Below are 17804 nucleotides of genomic sequence, written 5' to 3' on the forward strand. Positions count from 1 at the left end.
TCAAAGACAGTTGAACATTCTTTAGAACACAGCTGCTCAACCGTCCGCTGAAACTCCCTTGATAAGTTACCGTACTACTTGCGGAGTGCTACGAAAGATGTGAATCAAAGGCAAAAAGGCCACTTTCCTTGACAGCGGTCATTAAGTGCATAGCAACGGTCAGTTATCGGAAATAGTTGACCGCAGAACGTTGGGAAGCCCAATTCAAGTGAATGGAGCATTCTACAGCATTAAGAAGAGCTGTGTAATAAAATGCTGTAATTACTTTCCAATAGCTGCAACTAATCCTGCAGGAACAGGTTGTATTGTATCTATTTTCAAATGAAATTTGTATTCCCCATTTATGGTAATTTGACATTCATCACTATGGACTACTACAATATTACCAATTATCAGCAACACAAGAAACACCCACAAAAGCAAAACACTGAAGAGTAGCCTCATAAATGTGCCCACTGTAGAAAACTATTTTTCACTTGTGTCAAATCTTAAAATCCATATGCTAATACACACTGGACAGAAGCCGCATACATGTGCCAAGTGAAGATAACATCTTCAAAACCATATGTTAGTACATACTGGAGAGTGGCCTCGTTTATGTGCTCAGTATGGAAAAGTATTAAAAACTCCACAGGTCTAATACTAATACACGAGAGTAGCCTCAGAAATGTTAATAGTACATACCTACACCTACACACGTATGTTAAGCTAAGTGAAGTTACGTAAAAGTGTATTGGCTGCCATGTGTAGTTCATTGTAGAGTCCTACAATCCTACCCAGGGTTTAAAATCTGGGCAGCCCAGGGTATAGCCAAGGTAGCTGACCTTTACAATGAAAACTTGGTTCCCATGTAATTTTAACCAACACACACACACACACACACACACACACACACAAACAGATACACCTACTCAAGTAACTCACAATGGTAAACTTATACAAGAAACTCAAACAGATCAACTTAAAAAGGTCAAAGGTCATTATAACAGTTGGTCCAGGCCCTGGGCTCTTTGAAGAGTCAATTTTATTGTTTTTGTCCTACAGAAAATGTAATTCAATTGAATTATACATATACAGGTTAACTTATACAGGTAACTGATTTTATGCAGGTCATTTAAGCAGGTAAACTCATATAGGTGAATGTATGCTAAGACACACAGGTGGGTCATTTAACAAGTGGAAGGTGTTCAGAAGTCTCACCTGTACAGGCAAACCCACACAGCTGAACCCTAACCCTGACCCTGACCCTGACCCTGACCCTGACCCTGACCGTGAACCTGAGCCTGAGCCTGAGCCTGAGCCTGAGCCTGAGCCTGAGCCTGAGCCTGAGCCTGACCCTGAGCCTGAGCCTGAGCCTGACCCTTGCGGTCAGGACAGCAGGCAGGCGGAGATGAGGAGAGAGAAGGAGAGGAGGTTGGTGGTGCCTCCGCTGGTGACGGTCACGAAGCCCGGCTGGTTGCTGGCCATATGGGACTCGATCCAGCTCTGGTACTCAGAGACGCGTGTGTACCCTCCTGGTTCACCTTCACACGAACTGCCGAAGCTCACGATACCCGCCTGGACCCACCTGGTACCCTGCCATCTAACCATCGGACCCCCAGAATCGAGCTACACACACAAACACACACAAACACATGTAAACATATACACACATACACACACACACACACACACACACACAAAGACACACACACACACACACATACATACACAAAAACATATATACACACACACACACACAGACAAACACACACACACACACACACACACACACACACACACATAAACATATACACACACACACACACATTAAGAACACTTTAGGAAAGGGTGTGAGAGACAAATATAGTGTGGGTGTTTGTACACGCACATGTGGTTGTGTGTATGTGTGTGTGTTTGTGTGTATGTGTGTGTGTGTGTGTGTGTGTTAACATGCATGTTTGTGTGCCTCTGTACCGTGCAAGCATCCTCTCCTTCCCCTCCGGCACACAGCATGTTTTTGGTGATTTTGGATGTGTAATGCTCCTGGCACTCTGATCTCCCCACTATTGGAACCTCCACTTCCTGCAGTGTCCCAGGCCAGGGCAGGGTCTCTGGAGACACACACACACACACACACACACACACACACACACTGTACTGATATACACCACACACTATACTGATATACACACACACTATACTGTAACACACACACACACACACACACACACACACACACACACACACACACACACACTATACTGATATACACACACACTTTACTGTAACACACACACACACCAGGCACGGCGTCATGGGTGGGCCTGACGGGCCTGGGCCCACCCACTTGTACAACTGGCCCGCCCTAAATGACAGCGTGATTATTACATTATTTTTCATAATTCAAATTAACATCTACATTAATAATAAAGACTAAAAAAACATCCCGCTAAAAAGGAAACATCATATTTATTATGTTATTAACATGTGTGAAGTCTGCGCCAGTATTGTTTGTGGTTGTCATAGTAAACTTGCCGCTTTTTTTTGTACAGTTTACGTTTGGCATTATCGAAATCCACAATGGAGCTCATCCGTAATTATTAGCATACAGATATACAGATACAGATTATTAGCATAGGCCTACAGCATGGCTCGACAGACATCGCTTTCTAACTATATCAAGAGAGTTAGAACGGAGTCACCAGATGCGGCCGGAATGGCGACAGCACCTGTACCAGCTAGGCAAGCTGTGGGATTAGCGTGGGAAGAGGGGCCGCCAGCCAGTCAAGCTCCGCTGGTTCATTGGCTCCAGTGGACCTGTCGGCAATAGACGAACCGGCTGCACAGCCGAAACTAAAGAAGAAGGCTACCCCATCACAGTTTTTGGGCACAAGGACAGGAGCTTCTCATCACACTGGTACGAGAAGTACAGATTTTTAGAATACAGTGTTGGCAAGGACTCCGTCTTTTGCACTGATCTCAAAAAAAAGTTTCTTTTTGAGATCAGTGGTCTTTTGCAACTTATTTCCGGGTGGGTAACGTCCAGTTCAGTAACGTTAAACCTAAGCATGCCATCAGGATTTACATGTAGTTTAAGTTAAATTATAAATTAAAGTGCGACCACGTTTCATGATTATTATCTTGTGAACTGAAAAACTAGACGTTCCGGATGTTGTTGCTGTTTATATTTGTTCGTGAAAAACGTTGATACAAATAGTGGCCCATCCTAAATGACTCTGGCCCATCCGAAATTGAAATCCTGGCGCCGTGCCTGACACACACTATACTGTTATACACAGACACACACTATACTGTTATACACAGACACGCACTATACTGTTACAAACACACACACACACACACACACACACACACACACACACTATACTGTAATACACACACACACACACACTTTACTGTAACACACACAAACACACTATACTGTTATACACACACACACACACACTAGGGGTGTAAATCTCTCATGACAAAAACGATTCGATTCGTATCTCGATACATGGGCACGATACGAAAAGATGAATGTTGATAAAAAATGATTCAGTACGATACGATACGATTCGATGCGATGCGATTCGATGCCGTTAAATTATTGAAAACACTAAGTCAGACATTCCAACCTGCAAAAAAATCATTCCAGGGAGGTATTCCCCCCCTAGGCCTTCATATTTCTGTTGTGGTCCCTAAAAGCATAATATCATTCTATAGGCTATAGTCCTATGCAATTCTTTGTTAATTATGTTTAAATATGTAGATTACTTTTACTATTTATTATATGCTGCTAATACTTTCCTATTTATGTAAACTGCTTTTATTTGTATTCCATTGCAACTTTAAACAAGTCTAAGGAGCTTGTTGTTTTCATGTAGCCCTGGCAACTAGCTGGCATGAATAATATGCACCAGGGAGTACTGCAGCCTCTCCCCCACATCAGGGTCTGTGGCCTGAGAAGGACATGGCAAAAAACAGGAGAAAGGCAGGATAGATTTAGGAGTGGATATCGGCTTGTCATGAACACACCCATACGTTATCGTCTTTTTTACAGCCTCTTCCCGTAGTTCACCTGGGTAAAAGGTAGGGGTGTAAATCTCTCATGACAAAAACGATTCGATTCGTATCTCGATACATGGGCACGATACGATACAAGAAAAGATGCATGTTGATAAAAAACGATTCAGTACGATACGATTCGAAGCGAATCGGTAATTTTTTACACCCCTAACACACACTATACTGTAATACACACACACACACACAAACACACACACACACACAGACACACAGACACACTATACTGTTACACACAAACAAACACACGCACACTATATTGTTACACACACGAACACTGTACTGTTACACAAACACATGCACATTATACTGCTACACACACTATACTGTAACACACACATACACACTATATTATACACAACACACTTTACTGTTACACACACACACACACACACACCACACACACACACACACACACACACACTATGATGTAACACACACACACACACACACACACACTATACTGTTGCACACTTAACCACACTATACACAAACAATACACACACACAATATTATGTTTCTCAAACACACACACACAGTACTGTTACACACACACACAATATTATTTTACTCAAACACACACGCTTTACTGTTACACACACACACAATATGATGTTACAGACAAACACACACACACACTATACTGTTACACACCGGACACACTATACTGTCACACACACACACACACACACACACACACACACACGCTATACTGTTACACACTGGACACACTAACACACACACACACACAAACAAATTTTACACACATACACACTATACTGTTACACACACACACACACACACACACACACACACACTATACTGTTACACGTTACTAACACTATAATTTTACAGACACATTGTATATTTTCACACTTTACACACACACTTTACACACAAAATACACACACATAATATGATGCTGCTCACACACATGCACACACACAATACAAATACACACAATGTTATGTTACTCAGACACACACACGCACACTATACTGTTAACAACACACACACACACACACACACACACACACACACACACACACTATACTGATACTCACACATACACACGTAATACAAATACACACAATATATACACACCATACAACCAGTAAAGATACTCCATCAGTAAAGTGACTTCATCAGTGACTTCATCAGAGCTCATATCCTGGTATGAGGCTCCAGCCAGTGATCCATTTGTATAGCTAAAGCACAAGGTGTGTGTGTTTGTGTGTGTGTGTGTGTGTGTGTGTGTGTGTGTGCTCACCGTTATAACCGATATAACCCCAGCCTGTCACCCAGGTGTAGGTCCCCCGGTTGAAGGTGCTGCCAGTTGCTGCTAGGCAGATGGGGCGGATGAAGTTAGTGAAGCGGACGGAGGAGGAGAGGCGGAGGAGGGCGATGTCGTTATCGCTGGTGGCGCTGTTGTAATTGGGATGTATGATGACCTGAGAGATTTTCCTGAAAACCTGGTTTGGGTTGCTGCCCACCTGATTGTGCCGCCCCAGGTACACCTCCCGCTTGGTGGTGCTGCAGCAGAGAGGGAGAAAGGAGCACACTTCAACATTTACTGCGGATACACACACACACACACACACACACACACACACACACACACACACACACACACTATACTGCCCCCCAAGAAAACGGATCACAACTTTCAAACGCTATTTTGCCTGGTGAGACTACATTTCTTTCACATAAACACAACAACGATCGCAACAATGAACAAACATTTATTCAATAACTAAAACACTGAGAAAATATTTGCCTGTGCTGAACTACGCTCCGTCCACGCCCCCCTGTTCATACTCTTCAACCCTGTATCAACGTTTATGGACACACACACGTCATCTTCCCAATCGCATGCAAATAATGTTTTCCTAGTCTTCTGTTCTGTTGATGGCTGGCAATCTAAATATAATCTATAATCTGAAAATTTAAGTCTTTGAAGGTCTGGGTCACTTGTGGCACATATTATTCACTCATTTAAAGCCTATACACTATAGAATCAAAAAAAACTTTCAACAAACACAGCTTCTTCTTCCTTTCTTTTCTTCCTAAATTGCACCCCGGATGGCTTTTGCCTCTTCATTAATTCGTTCTTCAAAGTTTCTTGAACACACACACACACTAACCAAACGCCTTACTGTACTAGCATGTTCTGACCAAACCAAGGAGGTAGGTACCCCTTCCGTTTTCAGCTCATTTTACCCTAATGTTAGATTTATTTTTTAATGTCAAAATATCGGTTGGAGATATAGAAGGGGCGCCAAATTATAATTTTTTTTTTTTCGGGTGCATTATTTGGCGCTCCCCCTCTAGATGGCGCTCTAAGTGGCCGCCTATACCGCCTGTAGGAAAGGCCGCCCCTGCTTGGTGCTTGAAATAGAAATAGTCAGCCTCAGAGCACATTGAACAATGAAACTGTGACAGGGGCGACAATGTTAACAGTTAAAGTTAGTGGGAAAAACAAACAAATCATAGCGTGGTTTAACATTGCCCAAGCTGTAATAGATGATTATAAGACGTGATATTGCTAACAAACAAACCTTTATTTCTTTTTAGGAACAAACCATTGTGATTGAGTGTAAAGAAAAAACCTGGCTGTAACCAACTGGTCCATACTAAATGGACAGAGACAGAGAGCAGGATCCTTTAGGGAGAGAATGCTCACACACACGCTGCTGCACAAGAGAGAGGTGGGGCCAGGCCCACACACACTAAGCTCTTTCTGGACTAGGACATACTCACAGGAGCAGACACACACACACCCCCACCTTGGGAGAGTGGTGTTAGAAGCACCACATACAAATCCCAGCTGTGCCTTTAGGACCAATGCACTAAGCAAACACACTCACACACACATAGGGGGGTGTTTATACAGCCTACTACCTCACGATTAGAGTTAAGATTCTGAACCCGCAAATAATTATATGAAGTACAGTATCAGGGATTCTTGAGACAAGGGACAAAATGGGTTTTTAATTTCTAAAAATAAAAAGTTGATTTTTCCTACATATATTTATATATCATAGTTGTCCCAGGTATTGGCCTTTTGATGCTGTTGAAATACAATCTCCCAGATTTAACATTTTTAACCATTTTGTCATGTTTGACGTACAAGCCTGGGATTTTGTCAACACCATAAGACACCAAGAAACATTAAAAAAATGTATTTTGAATAAACTCATAGCAGTATTTTGACTTTTGGAGGTTATTTTAAGTTGTGTTATTCTATCCATGTTTTTAAACAAATACATTTACTTTAAAATATTTATATGATCAAGCTGCCGATTATTATAAGTAGAAAAATATACATTTACAAATGTATGTTTTATTCTCAAAAACAAACAATGAGAGTCAGAAATACAGGTATTACAAATTTATTTAGGAAATGCAGTGTTTTTATTGAGATAATCTGTTACAATGTAATAAAATGTCTTTTTAACAACAAAAATGAAGAGAAAACTCATCTTATGGAGTTTACGCACGAAACAGAAATTATGATATTCATGAAATGTTAAATACACAGAAGATATATTATTAAAATAGGAAGTAATGACACTACAAAAGTAATGTATAAAATGTAATTAAATGGGCAAATGGTACATTTAACTCCATTTTTGTCAACACCATAAGACAAAATGTCTTATGGTGTTGGCGTCTAATGGAGTCAAATGGAGTATTACGGTGTTGACGAAATCTTCTATTTTTCATCATAACATGTGATTTCTTTGCAGAAGCCATCTTGTTTTTCACTAGCTGCATGTGGCCTCAACAATAAAGTTAGATTAAACTTTTATTTCTTAATAAAATCACATAAACCTTGAATTTTATCGTCCACGGTGTTGACACTCTATGGTTGTGACATAGCTGGTTTTATAAAAGAAGATAATTCAGGAAAAAATTTGAAATATTTACTAGCCAGAGCAGTGGCCTCATGGCATGTCCACCAAACAGGAAGTGGAAAAGGGGTCCTTAGAGAGTGAGTTGGCCAATATAATGCCTGATTTTTTGCATTTTTAGAAAAATCTTATGGTGTTGACAGAAACTTCGGACACAATTTCAATCACGTAAAAAGTACATAAATATATTTTTTAAGTAGTACATTTCTATACAGTTTGAATAATTACTTAAAATACATGATCATAGTAGCTATTGTGTTTGTTTTATTTTATTTAAAACTATCATTTAAGTATTGTAAAGTCATGAATCTTCCTTTCGGACAAGGGTATTTTTAGGTTCAGGCAGCACACTAGGTGATGTAAAATAATAAAATATTTGTAAAAAACATTAATTAACGTTTTGTGGTATACATAAGTTCTTGTTTTATTGTTTGATCTAATTATTTCACATTTTTTAAACACATTTTAAGAAATACAATGAGTTTTATCTCACGGACATGTTTTGTCCCTCATCTCAAGAATTCCTGGTATACAATGCGTTAAGTGGATGCTACACAGTAGCCTATACATTGTACCAGCAACCTAGAGCTGACTTAAAGAGGGGACGGGTAACTGTATTTTGTTTTGTCTTGTCTTGTCTTGTTTGTGATTTTATGTTTTTCTACACATTAACAACATTATCAACAAGACACTAACTACTCCTATTTTTTGCCCTAAAAAATTGCTGAATGAGCGACTTGGAAACACTGAAGTCATTGTAACATAGGCCAAGGCTTAACTTCCGAGGGGTGGGTAAGAGTGGAATGCAGATACAGTGTAGGAGGATTAGGAAAGGAGGAATGTAAGATAAGAGGAGAACTGAGACAGAGAAACACAGGGAGACATGCTTGACAAATAGAACAGACACGAAATAAAGTTAAACAGAGTAACTATAATGGGGTCAGGGTTTACAGGAAGATTTATGGGAAGTAGGTAAGGCAGTGGTCTGAGATGGAATGAAGGGGGGGACCAGTAAAGGTAACGAAGAGGAGCTTAATGAGAACGACAGATGTGAACAAGAAATTGGCCAGATTGGAGATAGCAGGATATAGCATGGCTATTACATACGAATTAGAGTTTATCTGCAAACATGAGAATGAGACCCCTTGTTAACCCCAGGCCCTATGATACCAGATGCTGCGATGGTGGCTCAAACGTGAGTCACCTCAAAATGGCATTGAATGAAATGTTTAACCAAGGAGAGGAGGATGTGTTGGATAATAATCTTTTACAGGACAAAGAGTGGCGGAGTGATAATGAACCAATGGAGGCGATGTTGGAGGCTCAATCAGATTTGTTAGAATGGAAGAGTAGACAGTCCAGAGGGAAGGGGACATGCTGCTAGCTTAAATGTGCTCGCTCATATTGCTTTCTGTGCTAGGATTTCAGATTAGGATGTATGTGTTTGTGTATGTTTGTGTGTGTTTTCTTTCCTTCTATAGAAGCTGTTCATTTTAGTTTAGCATGCCTTTATAGGTTTTTCTTATTTTTCGTATTTTCAGTGACAATAATTGATTAAGTATGGTATAAGATCTAGTATGAAGCTGTATGTATTCTGTAGGTTTCATTTGATCTGTAGTCATTTATAAGTTGAGTAAATTTACAAATGTGTGGATTTTTTATTTTTCATAAGACTAGGGGCCTGTGTGATGCTGTGACTTGGCGTCTCCACATCACGTAACTGAGTCACATGACCACCAGCCAGGTAATGGCTTCTTTGTGTAAGATTTAGTTAAATGGACTACTTTTAACCTTTACTGTTATACCGTGTGGATTTACCAAGACCTTGGACTGCTGTCAAACACCTGCTTTTAAACTTGTGAGTAATTTCCTGGCGAGAGGGTGAGTGCACGCACCAACCTCGCAACGTTGTTTACAATTGTTTGTTCGCAATGCCGTTTGACCACCTAGCGAAATGCTACATGTTTTAAAATACAACAGAGTCCAAGAACAACAAGCAGACGGACTATTTCAGATCCACAAAGGTTTATTGAGTAGTAAAGTAAAGTAGTCTCAAATGTTTACCGTTTTCTCCTGGCATCTCTGGCTGCAGTGTTAAAGGGGCGCGCACCTCCACTGCCAAGCCTGATATACTGTTGTTGCCGACTGGGGCGCGTTCGCGCACTGCGCTCGTGCGTGAGCTGACAATGGTATGGTCCAATCCAGGTAATATTCGCTCATTAAGCGTTTGGTTTTAATATGATTGTACGAGTGGGATGTTTGTTATTTCCTGTATTAGGAACATTTCTTTTCTTTTCAGTTAATGTCTTTACTTTGGCTGTAAAAGCATTTTCTGTATTGTTAACCCCTAGTTTTTGTATTATTGGTTTGTTCCAATTACTTGGGGGAAATTGATGCGTCTTTAAAATGTGCTGTGTTTTCAGTCTTAGAGGAGAGAAAGGCCTGCCATGCGTGCACACTATTGTAAGTGAGAGCCTCAGAACTCAGTACAGTGAGTCACCTTATTGAAAGGCCTGCCATGCGTGCACACTATTGTAAGTGAGAGCCTCAGAACTCAGTTAAGTGAGTAACCTTGTAGCACAAAGTTAGTTTGATTTAACTTTTGTTGCGTTAGCTTTTGTCAGTTTATTTTCTCTTTTCTGTTGACCCTCGTGTCATTGTTTGTTTATTTGCATTTGTGACTTTAGTTTAGTCTCACTGTAAAAATCTGGAGGATTTTGGCTTGGGAGAAATAAAAACAACCCTCAACCTTTTGCCCGAAACCTTCTTGTGGACCTGCATCTCTGCCAGACTTGCCTGTCACGGCTACACATCTTCACATTTGGTGGCAGCGGTTTTGGGAGCCAGTGACCAGCAGAAGTGCAGACGAGCAACATCTAGTCCTACAGAAGGATGATGGCAGAAGGAGGAGCCATCCGTGATGTCGACAGTGATGGTGACAGAGGAGGTAGCCTGGAGGCTACGCTCAGGCAGTTCATGCAGCAGCAACACCAGCGCGACATGCAGCGAGAGCGAGAAGCCCAAGAACAAAGCCGTCGACTGAGGGCCCTCCAACATCAGTTTGGCCTGCTCCAGACATTCGTCAGTGAGGAACAGCTGGACGGGCAGACTGCATCCAGACCCATCAGCCCGACAGCATCTCGCCCAGCCAGCGTGGGCCCCTCTGACTTCGGCGCAGGAAGAGCGAGCAGAGTAAGCAGTGTTCCCTCCAACCTCGTGACGTCTTCGGCCAACCAGGCCCCAGCCCCATTTCCAATGGTATGGGCCGCACCGAAGATGACCCCATATCAAGAGGACCAGGATATTGAACATTTCCTGACAACATTTGAGCGCATCGCTTTGGCCAGCCAGTGGCCCATGCAGAGATGGACACTTTATCTTGTACCCCTGCTTACAGGCAAGGCACGAGCAGCTTACGTTGCTATGGACATTCGAGACGCTCAGGACTATGTAAAAGTGAAGCTGGCAACCTTGAAAAAGTTTGAAATCGAAAGCGAGACCTATCGGCTGAGGTTCAGATCCGAAGAAGTGCGAGATGGCGAGACACCGCGGGAGCTGCAGGCCAGGCTTCGGGACCTCTACATGAAGTGGGCAACACCTGAGGACCGGACGAAGGAAGAAATCGGGGACCTCTTCATTCTGGAACAGTTCCTGTGGATGGTCAACCCAGAGATCCGCACATGGATTGAAGAACACGCCCCTCAGTCATCGGAAGAGGCGGCGCAGCTAGCAGAGACCTACATGTCAGCCAGGCGTGGACAAAGAGGACTCCAGCTGGGAATGGACAAGTCCGGTCAAGTCCAACGTCACTGCTGACTTCCTGTCCCTCCTCGATGAGGAGGGTCAGTCTTAAGGGGGGGGGTGTGTGATGCTGTGACTTGGCGTCTCCACATCACGTAACTGAGTCACATGACCACCAGCCAGGTAATGGCTTCTTTGTGTAAGATTTAGTTAAATGGACTACTTTTAACCTTTACTGTTATACCGTGTGGATTTACCAAGACCTTGGACTGCTGTCAAACACCTGCTTTTAAACTTGTGAGTAATTTCCTGGCGAGAGGGTGAGTGCACGCACCAACCTCGCAACGTTGTTTACAATTGTTTGTTCGCAATGCCGTTTGACCACCTAGCGAAATGCTACATGTTTTAAAATACAACAGAGTCCAAGAACAACAAGCAGACGGACTATTTCAGATCCACAAAGGTTTATTGAGTAGTAAAGTAAAGTAGTCTCAAATGTTTACCGTTTTCTCCTGGCATCTCTGGCTGCAGTGTTAAAGGGGCGCGCACCTCCACTGCCAAGCCTGATATACTGTTGTTGCCGACTGGGGCGCGTTCGCGCACTGCGCTCGTGCGTGAGCTGACAATGGTATGGTCCAATCCAGGTAATATTCGCTCATTAAGCGTTTGGTTTTAATATGATTGTACGAGTGGGATGTTTGTTATTTCCTGTATTAGGAACATTTCTTTTCTTTTCAGTTAATGTCTTTACTTTGGCTGTAAAAGCATTTTCTGTATTGTTAACCCCTAGTTTTTGTATTATTGGTTTGTTCCAATTACTTGGGGGAAATTGATGCGTCTTTAAAATGTGCTGTGTTTTCAGTCTTAGAGGAGAGAAAGGCCTGCCATGCGTGCACACTATTGTAAGTGAGAGCCTCAGAACTCAGTACAGTGAGTCACCTTATTGAAAGGCCTGCCATGCGTGCACACTATTGTAAGTGAGAGCCTCAGAACTCAGTTAAGTGAGTAACCTTGTAGCACAAAGTTAGTTTGATTTAACTTTTGTTGCGTTAGCTTTTGTCAGTTTATTTTCTCTTTTCTGTTGACCCTCGTGTCATTGTTTGTTTATTTGCATTTGTGACTTTAGTTTAGTCTCACTGTAAAAATCTGGAGGATTTTGGCTTGGGAGAAATAAAAACAACCCTCAACCTTTTGCCCGAAACCTTCTTGTGGACCTGCATCTCTGCCAGACTTGCCTGTCACGGCTACACATCTTCACAGCCTGATTTACTAATATGCGACCGCTGCTTTATCTGCGTTCGCACATTAACGCACAGTGTTTTTGCGCATTTTCCGTGGTATTTATCAAGCCAGATCTGCGCTGGGCAAACTGTGCTTACTCCGCCCTTTAAAGAGCCTGATTTACTAACATTGATTTGCGAACGCATCTTAATCTGCACCTTTGCCAGGCGCACATTAACGCACGGTGTTTCCCCGCATTTTTCGTGATATTTATCAAGCCAGATACGCGCTGGGCAATCATTATTTAGCGCACCGTTAAAAGACTGGAGAACTTGTCAGAAAGTTACTGCCACCATGGAGATTCGAGGAAGAAAAAACTAAGGTTCAGCGAATAGATAGCGAGATACATATATTGGTTCACGTTCGCTCAATCACTGAACCTGATTCAATGGGTTATATTGTTGTTTTGCCCACCATCACCTACAGCAAGATGTTTAAAAGAACACGATTATAAATAATATGCTATTGGTGGCATTAATGCATAAACTGTCTATTATAACAATATAGATGTGTACATGGCGAGATTAATACGTTCTACAAGGGACATGGGTTCACTACAATATATCCCCACTGAAACAAATACATTTACCAAGTAGCCAAGCCTCTCCAAAATCACCCTTGCTCAATCATGGATAGATGGCACTATTCCGGAAGATAAAACTGTCATGGACAGACCACTACCACGTAAGTAATGGTCATGTTGGCATCACATATGACCTGGACATCCATTGAATATGTGTGCTTTCTGTTTCGGTAAACGTGTTCGTGGATTGAAGGTGGGACTGTTTACATGTGGGTGCGATCAATTTCTCCAATTACGTTCGGAAAGTTTAATATTTGCAATGTTGTCCGGAGTTTAAGGGTTCGATGTCGTCTCTGATCTGGTTCAGTAATTGAAGTATTGCGTGGCTGGTTAACCTGTACCGTCTATTGATTTGTGGATCGCTTAACTGAAAAAGTGGTGAGACTAAAGGATATGCGAAAATGAATTATATTTTCTATTGATAATAAAGAGTTTGAAACAGTACAACATGACATGTCTGTCATCCCATTTCCCATGAGCCTTTGCTCCGACCGTTTTACATACATTTATGAATAAAAAAGCAATAAAATCGCTGGCCAATTTATATTTGTGGTCATGAAAGTTATATTACGTCTGAATAAGAAGAATTAGATCAAGATAGGAGGCTAATCAAAAATCAGTAGGCTGGGTTAATGAGAGTGAATTCGAGGCCCACCACGAGTGAGATTTTGAGGGAGAACAAGGGATATATATAGTGGTTGGAGATCATGCACTTATCACATGGGGCAATGACGTCATCAGGTTGCGTGAATCCGTGCAGACGTACACCAGCCCCCGTACCGATTCATATCTGCTTACTTTCTACTCCCGATTTGGATCGTTGCGGATAGAGACTGCTCGTGTAAATGATAGGGCTATCTATATTAGCTATCTGTATCAGATTGACAAACTAGGTTCCATGTAAACGGCACTTCAGGCTGCACCACTGAAGGAAAAAAAGTGTTAAAATAGCAGACTTTCACGTTGGCCTGCATTAAAAAAAATTTTGCTCTTATAACTGCATATCAACGTTTACAGACTCAATGGAAATGCGCTTCCTGGTTAAGAAGTGCTTTAAGGAGGCGGAGAATTATCCCGCAAATTGAGACGTGCACTGGTGAGGCAGTTTTAGTAAATACCACGCAATACATCATTAGGCGCACTTATCTTCTCTCCTCCCATATTATTTGCGCTAGACGCCCATGTTTCCACCCACGCTTTCGTGTCCTCCCCGTCCACACCCACAAAGCGTTAATATGCGCTGCGCCCCCTTAGTAAATACCGTTTTATGTTTACGACCGCTATTTTACGCCAGAAATGGGCGCAATCCTGTTAGTAAATCAGGCCCTAGGTGTTTAGACACGGAAAAGTTGCGCTTCGAGGGTGACCTCTCGAGAAAAGCATCGGCAGCTCCACTGAGCTAATAGTGGAGCGGATAATCTGTGGGAGGGGCAGATCTATCCCGATGACGGAGTAGCGCTTGAAGTGTACATTGCTTACGTTGTGCTAGTGGCTTAAGAGGGTGTTTTGATTAGCCTGGATACCAGCCTGAACTCCGCCCACAAAATTTTTGGTCTGGGAGATTCAGTCTGGACTTGAACTAGTTGGGAGAGGTTAAACGGCCCAGAAAAGTGATCTGACCAATCAAATTGTAAGGGCGCGCTTTATACGTTGATGGACAGATATAGATAGAATAGCCTATACATCGGACAAAGATGGCGCCATCTGGGGCGCTTAGTGGGACATATTTTATATGATTTAAGCTATCTACACGACTTTTTTTATGTCTACATTGACTCGGTTAGTTGGGTATACGCAAAACGAGTGTTGCCAAAGATTGTAGGTCTTAACTGAAGCACTCTAGACCATTATTGATCGGTTATGCTAAGGCGTAGACAAAAAAAACATTGAAACAAATGGTAGCTTCTAGCCTTGAGTGCTAATTAAGTAACGTGAGCAGGCATATCTCAACAGATATTGACAGCGCATTCATTTTGAAAGAGGAACAGAGAAACGCGATCAAGGTATTTGTCGATTGAAAAGATGTTTTTGCCGTCCTTCCTACGGGATCAGGTAAAAGTTTAATCTATCAGATGGTAATAATACTACGTTGCTCTGATTGGTTCTAGGTATCCAATTCATCAAAGAGGAATTTTCTTTCCTGGTTCGTTGAAACACGCCCCATAATCACAGCCCAATGGTTCGGTCTCAGACTCATATTCTGACTAGAATTATGAGTATGACATCGTCAGGCTATGTTTTGATAGTAATTGTATAACGTAAAAGAACACACCCCAAAAAAATGTAACCTGGCTTCTAAGTGATTTGCTTGTTGTGTTGACAAGGAGGGAATGTAAGATAATTTCATGGGTAGTTCAGTTCAGTATAGGTTTATTAGGAAGAATAGGTACAATCTTTGAGCAGCAGTCTGCAAACCAGAGTGGGAAAGCAAGCCTATGTGGGTCATGTCTCTGTAGGCCTAGGCATAGGCCTGTATCTGTATTTGTGTTTAGGAAAGGTCAGGTCACTGCAACAGTAGCTCCTGGCTGTCCAAGACAGGAGAGAACTGTTCGTTGAACTTTTGATACATTGAAGGCCACTGTCGTAGATAACATGGTCAGCTAATCCCTGAGAGACAGAGATGCAGGGATTTCACACAACATGACACATTTATGTCTTTCTGCGAACGACAGACTCACCAGAATAGGGATCCCATTCATGACACCCACAGGGTTAACACATGATGCCCTCAGGGACATCAGTAAAGGAACAACTATAAGAACTGGACCTTTTCTATCGCAGGTCAGAACTCCGGAGATCTCCTTTCGTGTTGACTGGATGAAATTGGTCTTGTTAACGCAACTGTATTGTGTGCAGCAACTTATCAAGTAAAGCTCTACCTTGTTACAACAAAACCTTCGTACTGGCGTACTTTACCAAGTCCTAAAACAACACGTAAAAGGAACAAAGATTTTTCCTAACAACACACACACACACACACACACTCACACAGAGACTGGCACAGACACACAGTCAAACTCACACACACAAACACTCACACAGATTGATGCCGAAACACACTCACACGCACTCACAGACTGATGCACATATATAAATATATATTTTTGCACTATCCACACCAGCAGCACAAGAACACTTTCATCCTGGAGACCAACACACCGACACTGTCACAATCATTGCATTCTATACCCATTCCTGTATCTGTAAACACTCAGTGTGAATATGTTCTCCCTATTTATATGTAATTTATGTATGTATGGCGGTGAGGTGTATAAGTGTATGTGTAAAAGCTACTGGATGACCTACATTTCCCTCGAGATTAATATATCTATCTAGACACACACTCACACTCACACACAGACGGAGATGGTTTACTTCCTTTCAAGATGTGTAGCCTATTACTTTACCCCTGCACCTCCTCCCCTCAGTCTCTCTCACACACTAACACACACACACACACACACACACTCGCATACAAACACCCACACTCACACACACCCCACCTCACCTTAAAAAGCAGTGTGCGGCCGACATCACCCAGTCCTTGTTGATGAGGGACCCCCCGCAGAAGTGGTCCCCCTCGGTGTCGTGAATGCTGACCATCCATGGCCAATCCCCCGCCTGGGCGTCTTCTCCCCCCACTATGCGGGTGTTGAGGGGGGTTTGCCCACACACTGAAGGGAATCATAGGGGTCAGGGGTCAAGTGTGTGTCTGTGTGTGTGTGCGTGTGTGTGCGTGTCTGTGTGTGTGTGTGTGTGTGTATGTGTGTGTGTGTGTTTGTCTGTGTGTGTGTGTGTGTGTGTTTGTGCGTGTGTATCTGTTTCTGTGTGTGTGTGTATATGTATGTGTGTGTGTTTGTGTGTGTGTGTGTGTGTGTGTTTGTGTGTTCTTGCCCATGATGGAAATATAACACTCAGACTCTACAAAAAGACAGGAAGTAACATGGGTAGCTTACCGTCTAGCTGTGTGGACATATCTGAAAGAGAGAACAGAGCGTCACACTGCTGTGTGTGTGTGTGTGTGTGCGCACGAGTCCAAGAGTCTCAATGGTTAAAACATGTGTGTGTGTACCTGTGTGTGTGTGTGTTCATGTGTGAGTGTGTGGGTGTGTGTGAGTCTATGTTTTTTGTGGTGTGGTGTTGGGGTAGTAAGCCCTTCATACAGACTTGTGAGTGTGAGAGAGAGAGAGTGAACTTCCTGGTTCACACCAAGGTTA

At 42.3% G+C, this 17804-nt stretch overlaps 1 protein-coding gene across 1 annotated transcript; it reads right to left on the reverse strand.

The window, feature by feature from the left end:
* Positions 1–1368: 1368 nt before the first annotated feature.
* Positions 1369–17562, reverse strand: LOC308362887 (chymotrypsin-like protease CTRL-1; the record flags this gene model as incomplete). Its single annotated transcript, XM_080835614.1, has 5 exons — positions 1369–1608; positions 5370–5601; positions 10792–11091; positions 17096–17261; positions 17544–17562. 5 exons carry the CDS (start codon positions 17560–17562, stop codon positions 1369–1371), a joined length of 957 nt encoding a protein of 318 aa, XP_080691740.1.
* Between the last annotated feature and the right edge of the window lie 242 nt (positions 17563–17804).

The sequence above is a fragment of the Sprattus sprattus genome (assembly GCF_963457725.1).
Source record: "Sprattus sprattus genome assembly, chromosome: 3".
Taxonomy (NCBI): domain Eukaryota; kingdom Metazoa; phylum Chordata; class Actinopteri; order Clupeiformes; family Clupeidae; genus Sprattus; species Sprattus sprattus.